We start from the raw sequence: 24110 nt of genomic DNA on the forward strand, positions 1-24110 counted from the left end.
CATTAGAGTAGCCCCACCCTGCCCATACCTTACCCAGCCACACAGGGGAGGGGAGGAAGAGAGCCAGGGATGGATGAAGGTGTGAGAGGTGGCAAAAAAAAAGTGGTGTGTTTTGGCACCTTCCAAACTAGTAGGTAGGGATGGTGTGAGAATGACGTAATCTAACGGTTTATGGCTCAGGTACTGTTATTGTTGTTCGGTTCCTCCATACAAAGGGCAGACTCAGAGGCAGGCGTGGCTCGCAGTCGAGCTGGTGGTCTCTCTCTGAAACCTGGACGACAGCCGCATTGTGCGTTCCAAATGGCACCCTATTCCCTATATAGAGCAGTGCTTTTGACCAGAGCTCTATAAAGGGAATGGGGTGCCATTTGGGACACATGAAATAGCCATTTCACTCAGAAAAACATAAAAAAAGGGTGCAAGGTAGATCATATCTCTACAATGGGACAGGGCAAATGTCCTCACAAAATCAGAGCATCTTATGGCTGGGTCGAGTGATACAAAACTCAAAACAAAGTTTGGTTTCTTTATTCAACTCTTGGATTTAAATGGATACACATTACCCAAGACATTATAAAACATGTACGTACACTTTGACAATTATTAAACCAGACAATGTGCCAGCATAGCTCCATCATCAATGCACAACACACCGCTCTGAGGTAACATACAGTTGTGTGTCTGAACCGAACATAGAGCTATAGGTTATTAGCTTCAGCTCGAAACATCAACCTTGATCTGAGCTCCAGAGCGATGCACTTTCATCTCCCCTCCATCGCATCATGGGCTCTGTGATTCACCACCCCCAACATACTACGACCCAGAAACACAAATCAAGAGTCCCAAATGAAAGAAAATAACAGATCAAAGGAGATGGAGAAGGAGAGAGATTTCAGGGGCTCCTTGACTATGAAAACGAATTGGGATTTTGATGTGGAAAGCTTCAACGGTATGCTATTAAATTGTGATGATTAGTCCGGTGTTGGAGGAGGTGGAGAGAAGTGAGGAGAGGACTCTCCATGTAAGGATCCTGTATCCGTATCTGTGGGCTCGTCTGTGGGCTCCACGGTGTAATAACTGACATGCTGAAACTTGATCACCTCGTTGCCCCAGCTGGTCCATCCTGGCTGCAGGCTTCTGGCAAACAGCTCCAGGCACCGGGCGTCGGCACCCACGTACGGCCTTAACACCTCTGTGGAGGGAAACAAAGAAATAGAAGAGGGCGCCTAGGGCTGGTCTATTGGTAGTGCTGCCGCCTCCGGACAGCAGGTACCCCTTGAGGCACAGGTTAGATCCCCAGTTCAGTCACTCAGTTTCTGAACTCTATTCCTCTCCTCTCTCACATTCTAATATCTGTCAATAAAGAAGAGGGAGAGGGTGGGGAGTTCAAGACATTTTAGATGTCCTCAGAGGAGATGAGAAATAGATTATTCTGATAGAAATTACAGATCTGCGCACGATCTGCCTATGGGGGTATTTAGTTGGTGCAAAATGGAGAGTGGGGGATTTGTCTGTTTTGCCAATGAATGCTGTATTTGTGCATGGGTGATCTGGCTGTCCTTGAGTGGGGGAACAATGGCTTTCCAGGAACAGCATTCCTGACCGATAGGGTTCACTTCATCTCCGCCCCTGTGCTGGGGCTGTCTGCTCGCTCACATGCGCGCTCACGCCCCGCTCGCACACTCAACTTACCCTACACTAGGCGGGTTAAGGAGCGCCAAAACCCCAGAGTCTAAGCCCCCCCCGTCCACACCCCTCCTCAATCCACCAGCGCCAAAACCCCAGAGTCTAAGCCCCCCCGTCCACCCCCCTCCTCAATCCACCACCACCCCCCCCACCCCCCCCCCCAAACCTGCCCAGTCGACACCTCTCTTACGAAACATGTCAGAAAGAAAAAAGTCAGGGGGGGGAGAGTAAGGCCAAACATGAAAAGCTCACACACTAACACAGAAGAAACACTCTGATCGGTGACTCAGCTCGCAAAGTTTGGAGAGGGAATAAAAAGGTCTAATTATCTAAAAACTCAAGGCAAGACACAAGAGGCAGGAGAGGGGGTGTGAGACTTGCGGCTTGCCTCGCGGCTCAACTTAGCTCTTTGTGATGTTTCTCTCAGTGCTGCTGCCTTGAGTTTAGACCCCTAAATCCCAAACGGCAACCTATTCCCTATTTACTGCACTACTTTTCCACCGGGACTCATCAAATGTAGTGCACTAAATAAGCATTAGGGTGCCGTTTGGGTTGTCAAACTGATCCTGGGACAGCCAAGTTAAGGGCATTGAAGACAGCGCTTGTTCTACTGCCCCACCTGATCTCAACCCATTCATTTTGAAAGTGAGGTATTTCAGGGAATTAATACTTTGAGTGAGTGGAGGTTATAAAACCACAAACACTCACAAATATTAAACTGCAGTGTGTGCGGTCCTGTGTGGCTCAGATGGTAAGTGCGTGGCCCTAGCAACACCAAGGTCAAGGGTTGAAGTCTCACAGGGAACACAAATATTGATTCTCTCACTGTACTATAAGTCGGTTTGGATAAAAGTGTTTGGTAAAAGCAGTTGGAATATGTACTCAATTGTCATACTTGAGTAAAATAGTACTTGAGTAAAAGTTTTAAATCTCTGGTATTAAATGTATTTAAGTACAGTGGTGGAAAAAGTACTCAATTGTCATACTTGAGTAAAAGTAAATGCTATAAATCAAATTATTTATATTACGTAAACTAGATGGCACAATTATAACAATTTTTGTATTTACATACAGATGGGCACAGACAATTTACAAACACAGTATTTGTGTTTAGGGAGTCCGCCAGATCAGAGGCAGTACGAATGACAACGCGTTATATTGATAGGTGTGTGAATTGGACAATATTGCTGTTCTGCCTGAGCATTCGAAATGTAACAAGTACTTTTGGGTGTCAGGGAATATGTATGGGAGTAAAAAGTACAGATTTTCTTCAGGAATATAGTAGAGTAAAAGTTTTTTTTTTTTAAATATAAATGTAAAATACAGAACCCCCCCAAAACTACTTAAGTAGTACTTTAAAGTATTGTAACTTTTGTACTTTACACCACTGGCTAAAAGTGGTGGAAATGTGTGTAGAAATACTGTACATATCACCTTACTCAGCACCTCCAGCTGTGAGTGAATCAAGTTATTTTCCCTGCCTTTCTCACCTCCCCAGGACAGCAGGTAGCCTAGTGGTTAAAGTGTTGGGCCAGTAACCGAAATGTCACTAGACCGAAACCCCAAGCCAACAAGATTAAGAATCGGTCAATGTGCCCTTGAGCAAGGCACATACCCCTAATTGCTCCAGGGTTGAGTTGGGATATGCAAAAAAAACATTTCCAATTCACACACACTTCTACATGTGAAATAGGACAAATATAAATCACTCACCAATATATATATTTTTTACCTTTATTTAACTAGGCAAGTCAGTTAAGAACAAATTCTTATTTACAATGACGGCCTAGGAACAGTGGGTTAACTGGCTTTTTCAGGGGCAGAACGACAGATTTGTACCTTGTCAGCTCGGGGATTCGAACTTGCAACCTTTTGGTTACTAGCCCAACACTAACCACTAGGCTACCCTGCCTCCCCATATCTCAGGTTTTCTTCTGAGTTTAACAGTAGCACACATCTTTTCGCAAGTCAATTAGAATCTCACACACGCTGGCTGGGTGCCAGTGAATTGGGCGGGCATGAGGAGGGCACTGCCAATTAGCCGCTTATTACAATACAATGCTGGGAGAAAAATGTTCAACTTTAGCTAATTACCAAAGTTTTTAGGAGCCACAATTAAAAGCAAACAGATTATTCACACTCCGAGGAGCATAAACACTTTTTTCTGCCGTTTCGGCCATCTGGCGAGGATGTGTTTGGATCTCTGAGGAGGAGAGCGAGCGTTGGTGTCCCTCTGTGTCCCTACTGCAGCCACACACACACACACACACACACACACACACACACATAGCTGATGTCACTGGGGGAGAGGGGGGTAGAGAGCTATCGGATCACAGAGTCACTCTCCACTCGGCCCTCCGTTTAGGACATCCATGCTGTGATGTCATACTGAGGTCAGGGGTAAGGAGTTGGCCACTGCCTCCAGACCTTGCACATCCAAAACACTTGGGACTGCATACTGCACACACCACTTCTGCTCTAATCCCCTAACAGGGATATTGCCCTGTGGTAACAGTGACTGAGGAAGAGGACTTCATCGTGTTTTAGAGGGGGGCGGTTTAGAGACTTAGCACTGTTGATATTCACCATTTCAAGCTGTTGCATAAGAATCCACCAGAGGGGGTGTGAGAAAAGGACAGCAGCCCAATTCCTTTTCCCACCCCTGGGTACTCCAGAGTGAATATTCAGCATTAATGCCCACGTCCGGATGTTCCTTTTTGCCAACGGGTCGATAGAACCTTTCAGGATCAGAAAAGGTCCGCTCTATGCCTCTTTATCACAGGTTATGTTAATGTGCCGTGGCACCTCTCTGCGGGACCAGCTCCTCTGACATTTCATCCCAGCAGCACTGCGTTCTACCACGCCCACCACAGCCTCCCTGCTACCCAGAGGGGTTGGAGGGGGATTCGCTGGAAGGCCAGAGACAGGGATGAGAAGGGGATGACGTCACCAAAAAGTGATATATCAAAACACACGATTCGGAATGACAGCGGCTGAAATGATGATGGGTTACTTGGCAAGTGTGAAATAGCGTGCTCTTTGCATTTGACTGTGGACTTATCAATCATGGCTGGGGAAAAAAACGATATTTCCCCCGTCATAGTATGGAGTTTGTCTACACGTCGGAGTTTTCCCAAAGTATCACACTGTTTTGCTGCAACTCTTGCCCAAGGCAAAGATACGGTGTGTTCTATTACTTATTATTAATAACAATGAAAAGACAACGCTGTGAAACAAAGCGTAGAGACTCATAATATATTCTCAACCCAATGGTTACAAAACACAATGCGGTCATAACAAATTTAAATCTCACAATATCCTGCCACTTTCCAGTCATCTTGTATATTCAGCTGACAGGGCACTGACAAACCTCTTCCTCCCCAAGTAAATAAAACACAGATAAATCGCTTTCCCTGAAGAAGCAGAGAGTTGATGTCAAGCCCCACTCATTCATACTCTACATAATCATTGTCTTCAAGGTCTCATCATTGCTTTCTAAACATTGTACGGATCAGAGCAAAGGTTTGACTTAACAATCAAAGGTCAATCAGACCGTACAGATAACCACACCACAGAGGTGTTTTAAGGTCTCAATCAGGCATTTGTAAACTGGGTAAATGACGTATAACGCAGCACATCGTGACAAACTGGGTTCACAATTAGCCATTGGGACAGGTTAGAGCAGACCCTGCAGCTGATGTCCTTCCGTTTAATACCAAGGCATTGTCTTGTGGTTTTAGTGAGTGAGGGACAGAGAGTGAGTCAGTGAGAACCGAGCAATGATAGTTAGAGCCAGGTCAAACCACAGCAATTGCGGACACTTACGTCACAGTATTGCCCTCTAGTGGTGAAACTACTCAGTTCAAACATTTCTCCAATTATGAATTTCATTACTGGAACTGTATTCATTCATTCCTACGCACTTGGCTACCACATTACGTTCTTATGACGCTGACATACTTATGATGCTGTTGGTGGAACCAGGACGTGCTGGGAATACTGACCTGAGAGTGAAGGTTTATGGGAGTGTAGGGCCGATGGGACACTGACGATCACACGCTGCTCCTCCATAGGGAGCTCTGTCTTCCTCAGAGAGCTGTAAAGGAGATGGAGAAAGCGCGTCATGTTTTGGAGATCGAACGTTCCAGTAATGAAAGAAAATACACAGAAGACTTTAAAAAAAAAGTCCAATACAGCCGTTTTTATCTCAATGTTAAATCATTTCTGGGTAACAATGAAGTTAATTAAAACGATCAAAAATAAACAAAAATAGCTTCTTAGCAAAAGAGCAATTTCTCAAGGAAGAATTTTGCTAAGACTGTCTGGGAATGGTCTGAGTAGAGGGGAAAACTGAAAATGAACTGTTATTGGCAGAGAGGTTTGTAACTCTTTCTTATTGGTCTATTAACTAATTTACCGCCTGGTGATGTCACCTGACAGGACCAAACTCAATCCCACCAAAACAGGCAGAAATTTCAGTGGGTCTTTTCAAACAGCTCTTACACTAAAAGGGCATTAACATAATTTTCACAATTTCACCTTATTATTCCAACCTCAGTGTGGAAATACTGTATATATAAAATCACGTTTTTGACTCCCCCGGGACTTTAATTAAGCAATTCATGTAAAAATAAAAATAAAAGTAGCCTTCCGAGTTGGACAGTGGTCTAAGGCACTGAATCGCAGCGCTAGCTGTGCCCCTAGAGATTCTGGGTTCGAGTCCGGGATCTGTCACAGCCGGCCGCGACCGGGAGACCCATGGGGCGGCGCACAATTGGCCCAGCGTCATCCGCTTTAGGTGGGGGGTTTGGCCAGCAGGGATGTTTTTGTCCCATCGCGCACTAGCGACTCCTGTGGCAGGCCAGGCGCAGTGCACGCTGACACTGCCGCCAGGTGTACGGTGTTTCCTCCAACACATTGGTGTGGCTGGCTTCCGGCTTAAGCAGGCATTGTGTCAAGAAGCAGTGCGGCTTGGTTAGGTTGTGTTGTGTTTCGGAGGACGCACGGCTCTCGACCTTCACCTCTCCCGAGTCCTTACGGGAGTTGCAGCGATGAGACAAGACTAACTACCAATTGGATAACACGAAATTGGGGAGAAAAAGGGGTACAAAAAAATACAATGGATTAACATTTTTATTTTGTCACACCTGTGTGAGTGGTGTCCGCACCCACGATATCGACCAAGTACCAACACCTCGTAAGGCTTCTTATGCGGAGAGTCTAGTGGAAAGACATATTCCCCTGACCTGGTGACCTGAGGGCAAAAACATAGACAATACAGAGAAAAATGCTTACGTTCATAAAGATCATATAGCTAATTTCAGAAGCAAACTCAACATTAGAGGTCCTAGATGAAACATGACCACTTTTACTATCACCATTAGTAGTGTCATTTAAAATAAGTAGATACATAATTATAATGACTTTTATCAATTCTAGGTTTCTTTGTGCTCTACCTTGACCCAGAACCACTCTGCCAGCACCTCCACGCCCCAGTGTGGGTACAGCTCGTCCTTGACGAAGCGCAGGTGGCTGGGCCTGTTGGTCACCCAGGTGACCACCACACAGCCTGTGGAGGCCAGCAAGGGGACAGGGAGCCGTTTGAGCTGGGAGGAGGGCAGAAAGCTATACCTAGAGGTCAGCAGAAGAAATGCACAATGTGGTCAAAACAGGAATAAGAGGGTCGCAGAGTCATACATTGCAGTGGATGTCGCTTAGAATAAAATCACACTGAAAAAGAACGCCATTTAAGCTAACCTGCCACTCCTTTTGACAGACTTGTTTTCCCATGGAGGATCCAGGACAATGAGGTCGAAAAACTTTCCATCTGCAAAATAATCAGTTTTCTAAGACAGGGTTTCCCCAAACTCGGTCCTAGGGCCTCTTCTGTTTTTATTTTTTGCCCTAGCACTACACACATGATTCAAATTATCAACTCATCATCAAGCTTTGATTATTTGAATCAGCTGTGTAATGCTCACGGAAAAAACTAAACCGTCACCCGGGTGGGGGGGGGTATTGGTCCGAGTTTGGGAAACCCTGTTCTAAGACATAAGGCCTACACAGGCAGAGAGGATCCTTATTTAGTTCACTGAAGCCTTGCCTTCTCTCCACTCGATTCCTCAAAACATCTTTAGAAAGATTAACAGATTTATAATGCATTTCTGCACTGACAAAACATAAAATCAGCAAACGCAAGCTCTTTATCACGATCAGGTTTTGTACACTCACAGCCAACCAGAGGCTGCATTCTGGAAAAATCAGAGAGCAGGAAGGCACATCGTGGTGGGATAATGTATTTCTCTCCCATCAGCGTCACCTCCATGGCACAGTCCATACAATTCTCTGTGATCCGTGTGAACAGGTCAAGGTGTGTTGTACTACAGCCGTCCTCAGACTCAATGAACTGAACTGGGTCCTCTCCATGTTCACTCACTAGAGGGAGCTCTTTAGCCATGTCACACAAGGCTGCCAGGTTGCATTCCTGGGAAGGCAGGGGATCCTCCCGAGCATCTTTGACCTCACTCAGGTACTCACAGGAGAGCCCAGCATCCACTAAGGATTTGGTCCCTTCCAAAATGGCAGACCTGATCTGGTCATAACACAATGATAAGCAGTGGTCAACAATAAAAGTCTGAGTAATGGTAATGGGTAAACTAGGTAATGCTAAACATATAAGATTACCTTGTGGTGGAAGGCCAGTGAATCAATTTCTCCTTGGTTCAGATCATTGTGTTTTCGTTTTCTTTTCTGTGGGATTTGAATAAATCAGTGGTTAAAACAAAGGCGTTTCACAGTGATATTAACTGGCAAGTTAGCCCCACTCTCCAGACATGTCTAGCCAAGTCTAGGTCCAAAAGACATATTAACAGCTTCTACCCCAAAGCCATAAGACTCCTGAACAGCTAATCAAATGGCTACCAGGACTATTTGCATGGAGGAGGTGGTGTGATGGTGACACGGTCTGATTTATTTAGAATTCAAGGCACACTTAACCAGCATGGCTACCACAGCATTCTGCAGCGAAGTGGGACAATCATTTGTTTTTCAACAGGACAATGACCCAACACAACTCCTGGCTGTTAAGGGCTATTTGACCAAGAAGGAGAGTGATGGAGTGCTGCGTCAGATGACCTGGCCTCCACAATCACCCGACCTCAATCCAATTGAGATGGTTTGGGATGAGTTGGACTGCAGAGTGAAGGAAAAGCAGCCAACAAGTGATCAGCATGTAGGAACTTCTTCAAGACTGTTGGAAAAGCATTCCAGGTGAAGCTGGTTGAGAGAATGCCAAGAGTGTGCAAAGCTGTCAAGGCAAAGGGTGGCTACTTTGAAGAATCTAAAATATATTTTCATTTTTTTAACAGTGTTTTGGTTACTACATGATTCCATATGCGTTTTCATAGTTTTGATGTCTTCACTATTATTCTACAATGTAGAAATTAGTAAAAATAAAGAAAAATCCTTGAATGAGTAGGTGTGTCCAAACTTTTGACTGGTGCTGTACATATTACCTTGGCAAACCTGTGCCCTCGCACATTGACTCCGTACCGGTACCCCCTGTATATAGCCTCATTACTGTTACTTTATTGTTGCTCTTTAATTATTTGTAATTTTTCTATTGTTTTTTAAATTTATTTTTTACTTCAGTTTATTTTAGTAAATACTTTAACACTATTTTTTTTTAAACTGGTTTGTTGGTTAAGGTCTTGTAAGTAAGCATTTCACTGTAAGGTCTACACCTGTATTCATCCACCTGACCAAGGCTTTCGACTCTGTCAATCACCACATTCTTATCGGCACACTCAACAGCCTTGGTTTCTCAAATGACTGCATCACCTGGTTCACCAACTACTTCTCAGACAGAGTTCAGTGTGTCAAATCAGAGGGCCTGTTGTCCGGACCTCTGGCAGTCTCTATGGGGGTGCCACAGGGTTCAATTCCCTGGGAATTTTCTCTGTATAAATCAATGATGTCGCTCTTGCTGCTGGTGATTCTCTGATCCACCTCTACGCATTCTGTACACTACTGGCCCTTCTTTGGACACTGTGTTAACTAACCTCAAGACGAGCATCAATGCCATACAACTCTCCTTCCGTGGCATCCAACTGCTCTTAAATACAAGTAAAACTAAATACATGCTCTTCAACCGATCGCTGCCTGCACCTGCCCGCCCGCCCAGCCTCACTACTCTGGACGGTTCTGACCTAGAATATGTAGACAACTACAAATACCTAGGTGTCTGGTTAGACTGTAAACTCTCCTTCCAGACTCACATTAAGCATCTCCAATCCAAAATTAAATCTAGAATCGGCTTCCTATTTCGCAACAAAGCATCCTTCACTCATGCTGCCAAACATACCCTCGTAAAACTGACTATCCTGCCGATCCTTGACTTCGGCGATGTCATTTACAAAATAGCCTCCAACACTCTACTCAGCAAATTGGTTGCAGTCTATCACAGTGCCATCCATTTTGTCACCAAAGCCCCATATACTACCCACCACTGCGACCTGTATGCTCTCGTTGGCTGGCCCTCGCTTCATATTCATCGCCAAACCCACTGGCTCCAGGTCATCAATAAGTCTTATCTCAGCTCACTGGTCACCATAGCAGCACCCACCCATAGCATGCACTCCAGCAGGTATATTTCACTGGTCACCCCCAAAGCCAATACCTCCTTTGGTCGCCTTTCCTTACAGTTCTCTGCTGCCAATGACTGGAACGAACAGCAAAAATCTCTGAAGCTGGAGACCCATATCTCCCTCACTAACTTTAAGCTCCAGCTGTCAGAGCAGCTCACAGATCACTGCACCTGTAAATAGCCCATCCAACTAACTCATCCCCATACTGTTATTTATGTTTTTGCTCCTTTGCACCCCAGTATCTCTACTTGCACATTCATCTTCTACACTCCAGTGTTTAATTGCAAAATTGTAATTATTTCACCACTATGGCCTATTTATTGCCTTACCTCCCTTATCTTACCTCATTTGCACACACTGTATATATACACTTTTTTTTCTCTATTGTGTGTTTGTTTATTCCATGTGTAACTCTGTGTTGTTGTTTGTGTCACACTGCTTTCCTTCATCTTGGCCAGGTCGCAGTTGTAAATGAGAACTTGTTCTCAACTAGCCTACCTGGTTAAACAAAGGTGGAGGGAAAAAAACGTGACAAATAACATTTGATTTGAGACATACATACATACATACATACATACATACATTGGGGAGTAACGGAAAACATGTAAGAGATTACAAAAAACGATAACTAATCAGATATCACTTATTATTGATATCTACATAGTGCATTGATGTGAATCACACTGCTACTCTCTCATGTAGCTATGTGCGCCTTACGGATTGTGGATGGCTGGTCAAAGCTAAATGTGTATTTGAACCCAATAATGGTTGAATTCAAGAAGTTTAAGCTGCCTATCAATCATTGATTTTGAAACCAGTGGGCAGCCAGTGAAAAATGCACACACACACACACTTGAAGAATAGAATTTATAAATGCCTCATGAGCTTAGTTCAACTGTCACACTCCATTAGAACCCAAAATATAAGCTTGTTTTTCTCCAATGTTTGTAATCATAAACAAACACTGTATAGCCTCATAACATCGGGTTAAAAGAATACTTTTGATATCATGGCTGGTCAGTCCTTGCATCCATAGCTCTGTCTATTAATCTGAGAGTGGTTACATTTCTCCAGGCCCACCCCTCAGCTTTTTACCAAAACAAAGGCGGGGTCATCGTTTGGTTATTGTTTCATCTGTGGATTTTCCCTTTAAACAGCTGCACATTATCAAGATATCAAAGTTTCACCAACAAAAAGTTAACAACAGGCCTATATACCAAATGCAGCATGGCATTCATTTTTTAAATGTAGATAGCACTTTTCAGTAGTGCTCAAAGCATGCCATTGTATGAGTGCAGCATTTATTTTTCAACTTGAATCAATGAGCCCAATCAGCCCAATCATGACAACAACATAAACAACAGAGTAGAGCTGGCTAATAAATCCTTATTTTTGGGGTTATGCTCAGGTAAAACAATTTAGTTAATCTATACTTAAAGGTATTTGTCTATGTAGTAGCAAGCAATGGGTTAGAAGAAGACTACATAACTAACTCAAAGTAAAATGTAACATCCATATACGGCCAGCTATGTAAACTTTTGATTTATCCTGCAATTGGGAACGAACACACACAAAATTATATATATATATATATATATATCTTGTTCTGATGCCTCTTAAGGGTAAAGTAAGCCACCCCAATTTACCTTTGATGGTTTACAATCCACTGTAGTTTTATTCTCACTCCTCTGTAGCGCTGCGTCTGAGACGGCACAGTCGTTTGTGGTCACGGTACAACTGGATTTAACACTAACGTGAGATTTTAAAATCTGAAACCACTCATGTTTAAAACAACATTTAAAATACGACTTTCCACTGGCTGCTTTCCTCTCCGAAGTAACGTTACATAGTTGGACACCCTTGTCGACAAGTGAACAAGCATCCAACAGCCACCCGTTGGCATTTCTAAACACAATCGACATAGCCAGTCTGGTTGGCAAACTACTCTCTCTTTGATATCTTCACATGCCGTGAGTGTCCATAAGCGAACCTCGTGGAGGTGACTAGCTTACTAACGTTACTTACACATTTCGTTTCTTTGCTGGGTTTTCTACTTTCTCTACTTGGACATTATTGCCGTGCGCCGCCATGATGCTTGTCTATCGTCACGTGCATTTGCCAAACCTGGGGCATATTCATTACGTCGATTCTGTTGTAAACCTTTCTTAAACAGAACGAAAACGGGAGGGACACCCCCGGGGCGTACACCCCGGGTGCCGATTTCATTTACTTCCGTTTGGTTCCTAGTAACAGACCAAACGTTTTGCAACGGAATTCAACCAATGAATACACCCCAGCGCGCGCGTTTCCAAAGCCACAAAGTCGAAATTGGCTATATCCTAAAGAAATAATGAAAACAAAAATAGATTTTTGGTGTAAATTGAATCTTATAGTTAGGCATAATGTTAGCAGTTTCGTTAGGGTTAATGGAAAAATAAATTGTCGAAATGGGCGTGGTTTAGGATTTTGCGGCAACTCGTGACGACCCAGCCCACGCGATAGATGCGCAGTACATTGCGCATACTCACGACTTCTTTCACTTAAAGAATAAACATGGCAGAGTCGGAAGGTGTGACAACGTCTGATGTTGCTAATAGCAATGGATCACACATTTTACAGAGTAAAAATGGAGTTAACTGGTCAGATAAACCACATAAAAGTGTGGTAGTATTCGACTGTCGCCCGGAAAGAGTCGACGCAATGGAGAGAGTTCTGGACATAAATGGCTTGGACTTCAACGACTTCCTTCAAGTTGTATCGAAGGTACAGTAGCTAGCTAGCTAGCTAGCTAGCTAGTTAACGTCGTTAGTTATCCAGAGATACGTTAGCCAGACAGCTGCCTGCTTGATTGCAAATTTGCAACAGCTGGCTCTTGACAATTAATGAGTTCCCACGATTATTGACAATTAACTAACAGCTCATTCAGATCGCTTTTGGCTAGATGGCGGATCATGGGAAGTGCATTGATCCAAAAATATTGTAGTTGTCATTTACCAATTTAATGTTTTAATGAAATTGTTAATAGCTTGCTAGCACTTGTTATATGAAAGTGTTATAAACAAGTTGTCAATACAATATCTAAACCATTCACCAAATTATCAAAACGTGTATATCTAACTCTGCAGATATGACAACTATTTTCCATGTGTTCCCGCCTTAGGAATTTGCCATTCCTTCCAACGAAACGTTTATCTTGACAACAACGGACAGAAAAGGAATAGATTTTGACAGATATGGTAAGTGACATTCCAGTCAGGGCTACCTGGTGTAGTACTAGAAAGAAATGCCAACATGAAATGCCAGTCACCAACTTAATTTATCATTTAAAAAAATAGGCACATTGCTTGGATCAATCAGTGAAAAATGTTTTTGGTATACTAATCGTCAGGCATTGGGTCACAAATAAGCCTTGATACAAGGGGAATAAGAGGGTGAGTGACAATACCTTTTGTTGTTGTTGTGTCATCTCTTTCAGAGGAACTTCAACAAGGAAACACTCTCCACCTGTTGCAGACCGAGGACCAGATCCTGCCCGTGGCAACTAAGGAACACATTGTGTTTCTCCCTCACTATGACACACTGGTCCAGAGTGGCATGTATGAGTACTACGCTAGTGAGGGCCAGAATTCTTTACGTGAGTGCCTCTGAAATACTGTACCTTCTCCAGCCCAAACCAACAATATTACAGTCCTGTTTGTATTCATTAGCTGTGTTCACACTGCACCACACTGAATGAAATGTCTATGCTCAGCAGACCAATTTTCTACTCTGTGACGCTTTGAAGTTACTGGCCTGGGCTCATTTTGACCCAGAAGTAGTGGTGTTAAAAGGCCTATAGGTTCCTATATTTAATTAAAGTTTTGCCCCCCCACCCCCAATAGCGTATGCCTTTGCAGAACTTATCGACAATGCACTGTCAGCTACATCGCACAACACAGGAGTGAGGACCATAGACATCCGATTGGTGAGATACTACTGTGAATTAAAAAAAAAAAACGAATGTTACTCTCCCTATTTATTTTTCTAACAGTTGTAAACCTCATGCGTTATTGTGGTCTTGAATGAAAGTGATACATAAGTATTGTGATGTTTTCATATAAAGGTCAGTGTTCTGCACTCCTACAGTATTGATGGAATGGGACACAGAGGTAGTTGATTGTTTCTCATCTCTTCCCCCAGCTGTTTGATGAGTCCTTGGGGAAACATGCAGTGGTTATCATGGACAATGGCTGTGGAATGACCTCCAAGCAGCTTAATAACTGGGCTGTGTACAGGCTCTCCAAATTCAGCAGGGAAAGCAGCACGTTTTCAAGGTTGGTTCAGCAAGAGTAGGGCCAGGAGTTTTTCCACATCACACGCTCTGACCTGTTCAGGTCTCTCGATCAGACAATGCGGTCAGACCCGTCTCCCGAGTGGCACAGCGGTCTAAGGCTCAGTGCTAGAGGCGTCACGACAGACCCTGGTTCGATCCCGGGCTGTATCGCAACTGGCCGGGATCAGGAGTCCCCTAGGGCGGCGTACAATTGGCCCAGCGTCGTCTGGATTAGGGGAGGGTTTGGCCGGGATAGGCCGTCATTGTAAAATAAGAATTTGTTCTTAACTGACTTAGTTAAAAAAAAATGACTCGCAGTAAATGTATATTAAAATACACTTTCCAAATAATTAAGTATACACTTGAAATTCGTTTTTGGTGCTTTCCATGTATCTATCGTCAGTCATTGTCCTGTTTGTCTCACTAGTGATCACGCAGGGTACGTTCGCCCTGATCCAGTCGCTCGCAGTCTCAACAGTGATATATCATATTTTGGAGTAGGAGGGAAACAAGCAGTGTTCTACATTGGACAGTCAACCAGGGTAAATGTTCCTCTGTGTTCTACCATATTCCCCTAATGGACTGTGATGCGCTACTATATGACTTGATATCTCGGTCTTTGTTAAAGATGATCACCAAACCAGTGGGCTCCCCAGATGTCCATGAACTCATCATTTCAAAAGAAGAATTTGAGAGGAAGGAGCGGGACAAGGAAGATATTTACAGTGGTTTCATCAGAAACCGGAAGGTAAGGGATTACTCCCAGATCACTCAAAATGTTGACTTGATCCCCAAAAGGTGTCCTCAATCCGTCCATTCTGGAACTGTCAGTATCGGTGGCAAACTGATATAACGTTCCCACAGTGGCCATCCTCAATGTAATGAAAGCCATGTTCGAACCTCCACCCGCAGATGGGTGACTCGTCCCACGTGAGCGAGGACGAGGAGCGCTTCCTCCACGGGCTGATCGCTGAGGAGGTGGGAAAGGACAGCTTCACGGTCGTGGTGGTGACGGGAGTCCAGCCCGAACACATCACCTTCCTCAAGCAGGACTTCCACCTGTGGACCAGAGAACTGGCGTGAGTCTGCTCACCCCCCTGACTAGACCAATATTATTTAATTAATGAGACAAGGTATAAGGGCATTCCATAGAGACAGCTTGTGAGATAAGTCATGGTCCAATGACTGTACCTGCGAGCAGCATGTGTCCCGTGTCCGAAGCTACATCATAATAGTCGGTAGATGGCTCCAATTGGAGAATCACTGTTTGGTGTTGATTTGGGGAAGGGGGAATCTAAAAACTGGATTTTAATAGTTTCTTGATCACTGCTCGTCGACGCAAACAGTGATTCTCCAATTGGAGCCATCTACCGACTATTATGGATGTAGCTTCGAACGCGGGACACATGCTGCTAGCAGGTACAGTCATTGGACCATGACTTATCTCGCACGCTTTCATTAGACCATGTCTCATTAATTAGAGATCTAGTATTGGGATACCGCCTGACCTGCACCGTCCCAAATACCCACCACCACCTTTCAATCCAATTGGTTGTTGTCCTCTCTTGATTTTACTCTTCGAAAGCCATTAACAAATTATCAAAATTACAATCTGCTTTGTTTTCAGCCACTTGTATCACTATTACATTCACGGCCTAAATGGGAATGACATGAAATCCTCCTACCGAAACTCTGATTGTGTTTCCAACATTGACATTCAGGTAAGATGGTCATTGTAATTACATTATTTAAATATGTTATTATATGGTAGTGCTACAGACGATAGTCATCCAACAGCATCAATTCAATCTTTGAAGATGTGTGTTTTATAACTGTAATTTTGTGGTACTATATTGATATTTATCTACTGTTCAGATCTCTCTGTTGGAGAAGTTCCCCAAGATCCCTCGCATGGTGAACCTCAGAGAGATCGACAACGACATGCAGACGCTCTACATCAACACGTCGGCTGACACATTCGAGTTCAAGGCCTGCACAGACGTTGACGGAATAGTGGAGGGGATCCTGAGGTACCACCCCTTCCTCTATGACAGGGAGACCTACCCCGAAGACCCCTATGCCATACCAGGTAACCTAGGCTGTGCCCCAAATGGTACCCTATTCCCTACATAGTGCACTAATTTTCACCAGAACCCAATAGGCATTGACTGCTATGCATAAGAGGGTTGCTGTCAGATGTTTGGACACATTGGTCAAGTTTTTTAAATCGCAGTAGGTCACAGTTAAGCTTTTAAAGTCTAGTGAAAATCTCATTTTTAAAAGCTCATATTCTATTTGCTCATACCTGAAGAATGTTGTTGACTCGTCCTTTACTAGTTGTGGCCAAAGCATACATTTGAGAACCCACTCAGTAAAATCCTATCTCAACCTTTCAAAAGAAAAATAGCTTCGAATTTCTTTACATTTTATTTAACTAGGCAAGTCAGTTAAGAACAAATTCTTATTTACAATGACAGACTACCAAAAGGCAAAATAACTCCTATGGTGAAGGGGGCTGGGATTAAAAAGATTTAAAAAAAAATATATATATATATATATAACATCCTTTTCCGGTGGGGAAAGGAGACACAGGCTCAGGAGGGCGCACAAACTAGGTAGCAAGCCAATCGATCAATAGTTTGATAGGCTTTGTCCTCTTTCCAATACAACAACTATCTCGCCAGTCACTTCTATTTCAAACTACACAGAACAGAAATGCAAACGCAACACTTTCAATGATTGGACTGAGTTACAGTTCATATAAGGAAATCAGTCAATTGAAATAAATTAATTAGGCCCTAATCTATGGATTTCACATCACTGGAAATACAGATACAGTTCAAGTTAGACTTTTACATACACTTAGGTCGGAGTAATTAAAACTCATTTTTCAACCACTCCACAACTTTCTTGTTAAAACTATAGTTGGGCAACTCTGTTAAAATAATGTGGAATAAATTATAATCCAATCAGTAATAGCCTGCTTCCTTCTCCTGTGACAGTGTTTCACTTCCTGAACTGATCCATAATGCACGTGGGGTAATGATCACCAGTAATCATTATCAGCAAAGAGCTTTGTTACACAAACAGTGTTTATTGTGCGTCATCACCGTACGTTCTCACTTCAATTAACTAATACTGGTACATTTTACTGTATTCATGCAATACAGTTGAAGTCTGAAGTTTACATACACTTCGGTTGGAGTCATTAAAACTCGTTTTTCAACCACTCCTCAAATTTCTTGTTAACAAACTATAGTTTTGGCAAGTCGGTTAGGACATCTACTTTGTGCATGACACAAGTAATTTTTCCAACAATTGTTTAGACAGATTATTTCACTTATCATTCACTGTATCACAATTCCAGTGGGTCAGAAGTTTACATACACTAGGTTGACCCTGCCTTTAAACAGCTTGGGAAATTCCAGAAAATGATGCCATGGCTTTAGAAGCTTCTGATAGGCTAATTGAGATCATTTGAGTCAATTGGAGGTGTATCTGTGGATATGTTTCAGGGCCTACCTTCAAACTCAGTGCCTCTTTGCTTGACATCATTGGAAAATCAAAAGAAATCAGCCAAAACCTAAGAAAAATAATTGTAGACCTCCACAAGTCAGGTTCATTCTTGGGAACAATTTCTAAAAGCCTGAAGGTACCACGTTCATCTGTACAAACAATAGTACGCAAGCGTAAACACCATGGGACCACGCAGCCATCATACCACTCAGGAAGGAGACTCATTCTGTCTCTTAGAGATGAATGTACTTTGGTGCAAAAAGTGCAAATCAATCCCAGATCAACAGCAAAGGACCTTCTGAAGATGCTGGAGTTAACCGGTACAAAAGTATCTATATCCACAGTAAAATGAGTCATATATATAAACAACCTGAAAGGCCGCTCAGCAAGGAAGAAGCCACTGCTCCAGAACCGCCATTAAAAAAAGCCAGACTACGGTTTGCAACTGCACATGGGGACTTTTTGGAGAAATCTTCTGGTCTGATGAAACAAACGTATAACTGTTTGGCCATAATGTCCATCGTTATGTTTGGAGGGAAAAGAGGGATGCTTGCAAGCTGAAGAACACCATGCCAACCATGAAGCACGGGGGTGACAGCATCATGTTGTGGGGGTGCTTTGCTGCAGGAGGGACTGGTGCACTTCACCAAATGGATGGCCTCATGAGAAAGGAAAATTGTGGATGTATTGAAAAATCGTCTCAAGACATAAGTCAGGAATTTAAAGCTTGGTCACAAATGGGTCTTCCAAATGGACATGACCCCAAGCACACTTCCAAAGTTATGGCAAAATGGCTTAAGGACAACAAAGTCAAGGTATTGGAGTGGCCATCACAAAGCCCTGACCTCAATCCTATAGAAAATCTGTGGGCATAACTGAAAAAGCATGTGCGAGCATGGATGCCTACAAACCTGACTGTTACACCAGCTCTGTCAGGAGGAATGGGCCAAAATTCACCCAACTTATTGTGGGAAGTTTACCTGACACGTTTGACCCAAGTTAAACAATTTAAAGGCATTGCTACCAAGTACTAATTGAGTGTATAGTCGTGGCCAAAAGTGTTGAGAATGACACAAATATTAATTTTCAGTCTGCTGCCTCAGTTTGTTTGATGGCAATTTGCATATACTCCAGAATGTTATGAAGAGCGATCAGATGAATTGCAAAGTCCTTCTTTGCCATGCAAATGAACTGAATCCCCAAAAGACATTTCCACTGCATTTCAGCCCTGCCACAAAAGGACCAGCTGACATCATGTCAGTGATTCTCTCGTTAACACAGGTGTGAGTATTGACGAGGACAAGGCTGGAGATCACTCTGTCATGCTGATTGAGTTCCAATAACAGACTGGAAGCTTCAAAAGGAGGGTGGTGCTTGGAATCCTTGTTCTTCCTCTGTCAAACATGGTTACCTGCAAGGAAACTTGTGCCGTCATTGTTTTGTACAAAAAGGGCTTCACAGGCAAGCATATTGCTGCCAGTAAGATTGTACCTAAATCAACCACTTATCGGATAATCAAAAGCTTCAAGGAGAGCGGTTCAATTGTTGTTAAGGCTTCAGGGTGCCCAAGAAAGTCCAGCAAGCGCCAGGACCGTCTCCTGAAGTTGATTCAGCTGCGGGATCGGGGCACCACCAGTACAGAGCTTGCTCAGGAATGGCAGCAGGCAGGTGTGAGTGCATCTGCACGCACAGTGAGGCAAAGACTTTTGGAGGATGGCCTGCTGTCAAGAAGGGCAGCAAAGAAGCCACTTCTCTCCAGGTAAAACATCAGGGACATACTGATAATCTGCAAAAGGTACAGGGATTGGACTGCTGAGGACTGGGGTAAAGTCATTTTCTCTGATGAATCCCCTTTCCGATTGTTTGGGGCATCCGGAAAAAAGCTTGTCCGGAGAAGACGAGATGATCGCTACCATTAGTCCTGTGTCATGCCAACAGTAAAACATCCTGAGACCATTCATGTGTGGGGTTGCTTCTCAGCCAAGGGAGTGGGCTCACTCACAATTTTACCTAAGAACACAGCCATGAATAAAGAATGGTACCAATACATCCTCTGAGAGCAACTTCTCCCAACCATCCAGGAACAGTTTGGTGACGAACAATGCCTTTTCCAGCATGATGGAGCACCTTGCCATAAGGCAAAAGTGATAACTAAGTGGCTCGGGGAACAAAACATCAATATTTTGGGTCCATGGCCAGGAAACTCCCCAGACCTTAATCCCATTGAGAACTTGTGGTCAATCCTCAAGAGGCGGGTGGACAAACAAAAACCCACAAATTCTGACAAACTCCAAGCATTGATTATGCAAGAATGGGCTGCCATCAGTCAGGATGTGGCCCAGAAGTTAATTGACCGCATGCCAGGGCGGTTTGCAGAGGTCTTGAAAAAGAAGGGTCAACACTACAAATATTGACTCTTTGCATCAACTTCATGTAATTGTCAATAAAAGCCTTTGACACTTATGAAATGCTTGTAATTATACTTCAGTATTCCATAGTAACATCTGACAAAAATATCTAAAGACACTGAAGCAGCAAACTTTGGAAATTCATATTTGTGTCATTCTCAACTTTTGGCCACGACTGTATGTAACCTTCTGACCTACTGGGAATGTGATGAAAGAAATAATTTTCTCTACTATTCTGACATTTCACATTTTTTAAATAAAGTGGTGATCCTAACTGACCTAAGATGGGGAATATTTACTTGGACTAAACATCAGGAATTGTGAAACTGAGTTTCAATGTATTTGGCTAAGGTGTATGTAAACTTCTGCCTTCAACTGTATGCATCTGTTGGTCACAAAAAATTGTAGGGCCGTGGATGATAAAAACATAATAACTCGGTATCTGGTGTGACCCCCATTTGCCTCATGCAGCTCTACACATCTCCTTGACATAGACTTGATCAGGCTGTTGATTGTGGCCCGCTGAATATTAGCCCAATCCTCTTCAATGGCTTTGTAAAGTTGCTGGTTATTGGCGGGAACTGGAACACGCTGTTGTATACGTCGATCCAGAATATCCCGAACTTGCTCAATGGGTGGTGACATGTCTGGTGAGTATGCAGGCCATGTAGTGACTGGGACATTAAAATCAAATTTTATTAGTCACATGCGCTGAATACAACCGGTGTAGACCTTACAGTGAAATGCTTACTTATGACTCCCTAACCAACAGTGCAGTTTAAAAAATAATAATATGGATGTGATAAAAGTATCAAGTAATTAAAGAGCAGCAGTAAAAATATAACAATATGTTCAGAGTTAATGTGCAGGGGCACCAGTTGAGGTAGTATGTACATGTAGGTAGAGTTAATTAAAGTGACTATGCATAGGTGACAACAGAGAGTGGCAGTGGTGTGGAGAGGGGAGGGGGCAATGCAAGTAGTCTGGGTAGCTGTTTGACTAGATTTTTAGGAGTCTTATGACTTGGGGGTAGAAGCTGGTTAGAAACCTCTTGGACCTAGACTTTGCGCTCTGGTACCGCTTGCCGTGCGGTAGCAGCGAGAACAGTCCATGACTAGGGTGGCTTGAGTCTTTGACAATTTTTAGGGCCTTCCTGACACCGCCTGGTATAGAGGTCCTGAATGTCAGACAGCTTGGCCCCAGTGACGTTCTGGGCCGTTCGCACTACCCTCTGTAGTGCCTTGTGGTCGGAGGCCGAGCAGTTGCCATACTAGGCAGTGATGCAACCAGTCAGGATGCTCTCAATGGTGCAGCTGTAGAACCATTTGAGGACCCAGGCCAGGTCTCCTGAGGGGGAATAGGTTTTGTTGTGCCCGCTTCACGACTGTGTTGGTGTGTTTGCATTATGTTAATTTGTTGATGTGGACACCAAGCAACTTGAAGCTCTCAACCTGCTCCACTGCAGCCCTGTCGATGAGAATGGGGGGCGTGCTTGTTCCTCTTTTTCCTGTAGTCCACAATCATCTCCTTTGTCTTGATCACTTTGAGGGAGAGGTTGTTGTCCTGGCACCACACGGCCAGGTCTCTGACCTCCCTATAGGCTTCTCTTTGTCGGTGATCAGGTCTACCACTGTTGTGTCATCGGCAAATTTAATGATGGTGTTGGAGTCGTGCCTGACCGTGTAGTCTAGAGGTCGACCGATTAATCGGAAAGGCCGATTTTTAATTAGGGCTGATTTCAAGTTTTCATAACAATCGGTATTTTTGGCCACCGATTAGCCCATTTGTATTATTTTTTTTTTTATTATTTTTTTTATTATTTGTTTATTTTTTTCAATTTTTTTTTTTTTTTTTTAACTAGGCAAGTCAGTTAAAGAACACATTATTATTTTCAATGACTGCCTAGAAACGGTGGGTTAACTGCCTTGTTCAGGGGCAGAACGACAGATTTTTACCTTGTCAGCTTGGGGATGCAACCTTACGTTAACTAGCCCAACGCTCTAACCACCTGCTTTACGTTGCCAAGGTAAGTTGCTAGCTAGCATTTAACTTATCTTATAAAAAAACAATCAATCAATCATAAACACTAGTTAACTACACATGGTTGATGATATTACTAGTTTATCTAGCCTGTCCTGCTTTGCATATAATCGATATGGTGCGCATTCGCGAAAAAGGACTGTCTTTGCTCCGACGTGTACCTAACCATAAACATCAATGTCTTTCTTAAAATCAATACACAAGTATATATTTTTAAACCTGCATATTTAGTTAATATTGCCTGCTAACATGAATTTCTTTTAACTAGGGAAAATGTGTCACTTCTCTTGCAAACAGAGTCACGGTATATGCAGCAGTTTGGGCCGCCTGGCTTGTTGCGAACTGTGAAGATTATTTCTTCCTAACAAAGACAGCAGACTTCGCCAAACGGGGATGATTTAACAAAAGCCATTTGTGAAAAAAAAGCACAATCGTTGCACGACTGTACCTAACCATAAACATCAATGCCTTTCTTAAAATCAATACACAGAAGTATATATTTTTAAACCTGCATATTTAGCTAAAAGAAATCCAGGTTAGCAGGCAATATTAACCAGGTGAAATTGTGTCAGTTCTCTTGCGTTCGTTGCACGCAAAATCAGGGTATACAGAATCTGGCTCGTTGCGAACTAATTTGCCAGAATTTTACGGAACTATGAAATAACATTGAAGGTTGTGCAATGTAACAGGAATATTTAGATTTATGGATGCCACCCGTTAGATAAAATACGGAACGGTTCCATATGTCACTGAAAGAATAATGTTTTCGAGATGATAGTTTCCGGATTTGACCATATTAATGACCTAAGGTTTATTATATTATAGTTAAATCTATGATTTGATAGAGCAGTCTGACTGAGCGGTGGTAGGCAGCAGCAGGCTCGTAATAGTCAAAGGTATATGGTTTAGAGAGAAATAGTCGACGCGTCATAATTCCTGTAATAACTTGTGGCTGAACTTGAAAGGGGTTCCTTCGTTATTTTACCGTTCATGTCTTCCATAGAGAATGTCTTGATCTACTTCAAATAAGGTCTGTGTTTTGTGCTTAAACCGCCTCGGCGTTTTGATACCCGTGTAAATCTCACTAGGTAACGTTTGTCAACATATTTTCATAAATCCACTCTACCAAAAAAATTATCTTTGCTTATATTGATCAGAGTTATATCCTATGGATATCTACACAGTTATAAAATTGGCAAGGTGGTGTAAGCCGAAACCAAACACAGACCTTATTTTAGGTTAATCTAAAAATATCCTATGGAGTAAATGAAGGAACCGCTTTTCAGATTTTGCTAGAAGGTGTCATGGGAATTATGACTCGCACTTTGGTAGTCAATTCTTACCATGCCCATTATTAAAATAGGATTTCCTGCATATAGAAATTCGTTTTTGTTTTCAGCATTCATCACAGGTAACTTAAACTCTATTTTTATTATTCAAACAGTTGAGAGTATTTGTCTCCTAAGCAGACTCTTCAGTATCGTTGTCACTTCAGAGCTATGT

At 43.0% G+C, this 24110-nt stretch overlaps 2 protein-coding genes across 3 annotated transcripts in view; one reads left to right on the top strand and one right to left on the bottom strand.

Annotated features, from left to right (window-relative positions):
- Nucleotides 1-512: 512 nt before the first annotated feature.
- mettl4 (methyltransferase 4, N6-adenosine) lies at nt 513-12572 on the bottom strand. Of its 2 annotated transcripts, none has more exons than XM_014180765.2 (8): nt 11978-12546; nt 8371-8436; nt 7918-8278; nt 7444-7513; nt 7143-7317; nt 6834-6940; nt 5691-5782; nt 513-1192 (listed from the first exon to the last, which is right to left on the bottom strand). In XM_014180765.2, exons 1-8 carry the CDS (start codon nt 12251-12253, stop codon nt 972-974), a joined length of 1368 nt encoding a protein of 455 aa, XP_014036240.1. In that variant the 5' UTR covers nt 12254-12546; the 3' UTR covers nt 513-971. The 2 variants fall into 2 exon arrangements, with proteins under 2 accessions (XP_014036240.1, XP_014036243.1); XM_014180768.2 differs by lacking the exon at nt 513-1192 and adding an exon at nt 1858-3930 and having other exon boundaries at nt 11978-12572.
- A 256-nt stretch (nt 12573-12828) lies between these two features.
- smchd1 (structural maintenance of chromosomes flexible hinge domain containing 1) overlaps nt 12829-24110 on the top strand; it is a 40879-nt gene continuing 29597 nt past the window's right edge. Inside the window, exons 1-10 of the mRNA XM_014180770.2 lie at nt 12829-13094; nt 13492-13567; nt 13807-13965; nt 14213-14295; nt 14511-14644; nt 15071-15185; nt 15272-15391; nt 15556-15722; nt 16271-16364; nt 16519-16732. Coding sequence (XP_014036245.2) covers nt 12885-13094; nt 13492-13567; nt 13807-13965; nt 14213-14295; nt 14511-14644; nt 15071-15185; nt 15272-15391; nt 15556-15722; nt 16271-16364; nt 16519-16732 — 1372 coding nt within the window. The 5' untranslated portion in view covers nt 12829-12884. The remainder of the gene's footprint in view (nt 13095-13491; nt 13568-13806; nt 13966-14212; nt 14296-14510; nt 14645-15070; nt 15186-15271; nt 15392-15555; nt 15723-16270; nt 16365-16518; nt 16733-24110) is intronic.

This window comes from Salmo salar, chromosome ssa29, assembly GCF_905237065.1.
Source record: "Salmo salar chromosome ssa29, Ssal_v3.1, whole genome shotgun sequence".
Classification (NCBI taxonomy): domain Eukaryota; kingdom Metazoa; phylum Chordata; class Actinopteri; order Salmoniformes; family Salmonidae; genus Salmo; species Salmo salar.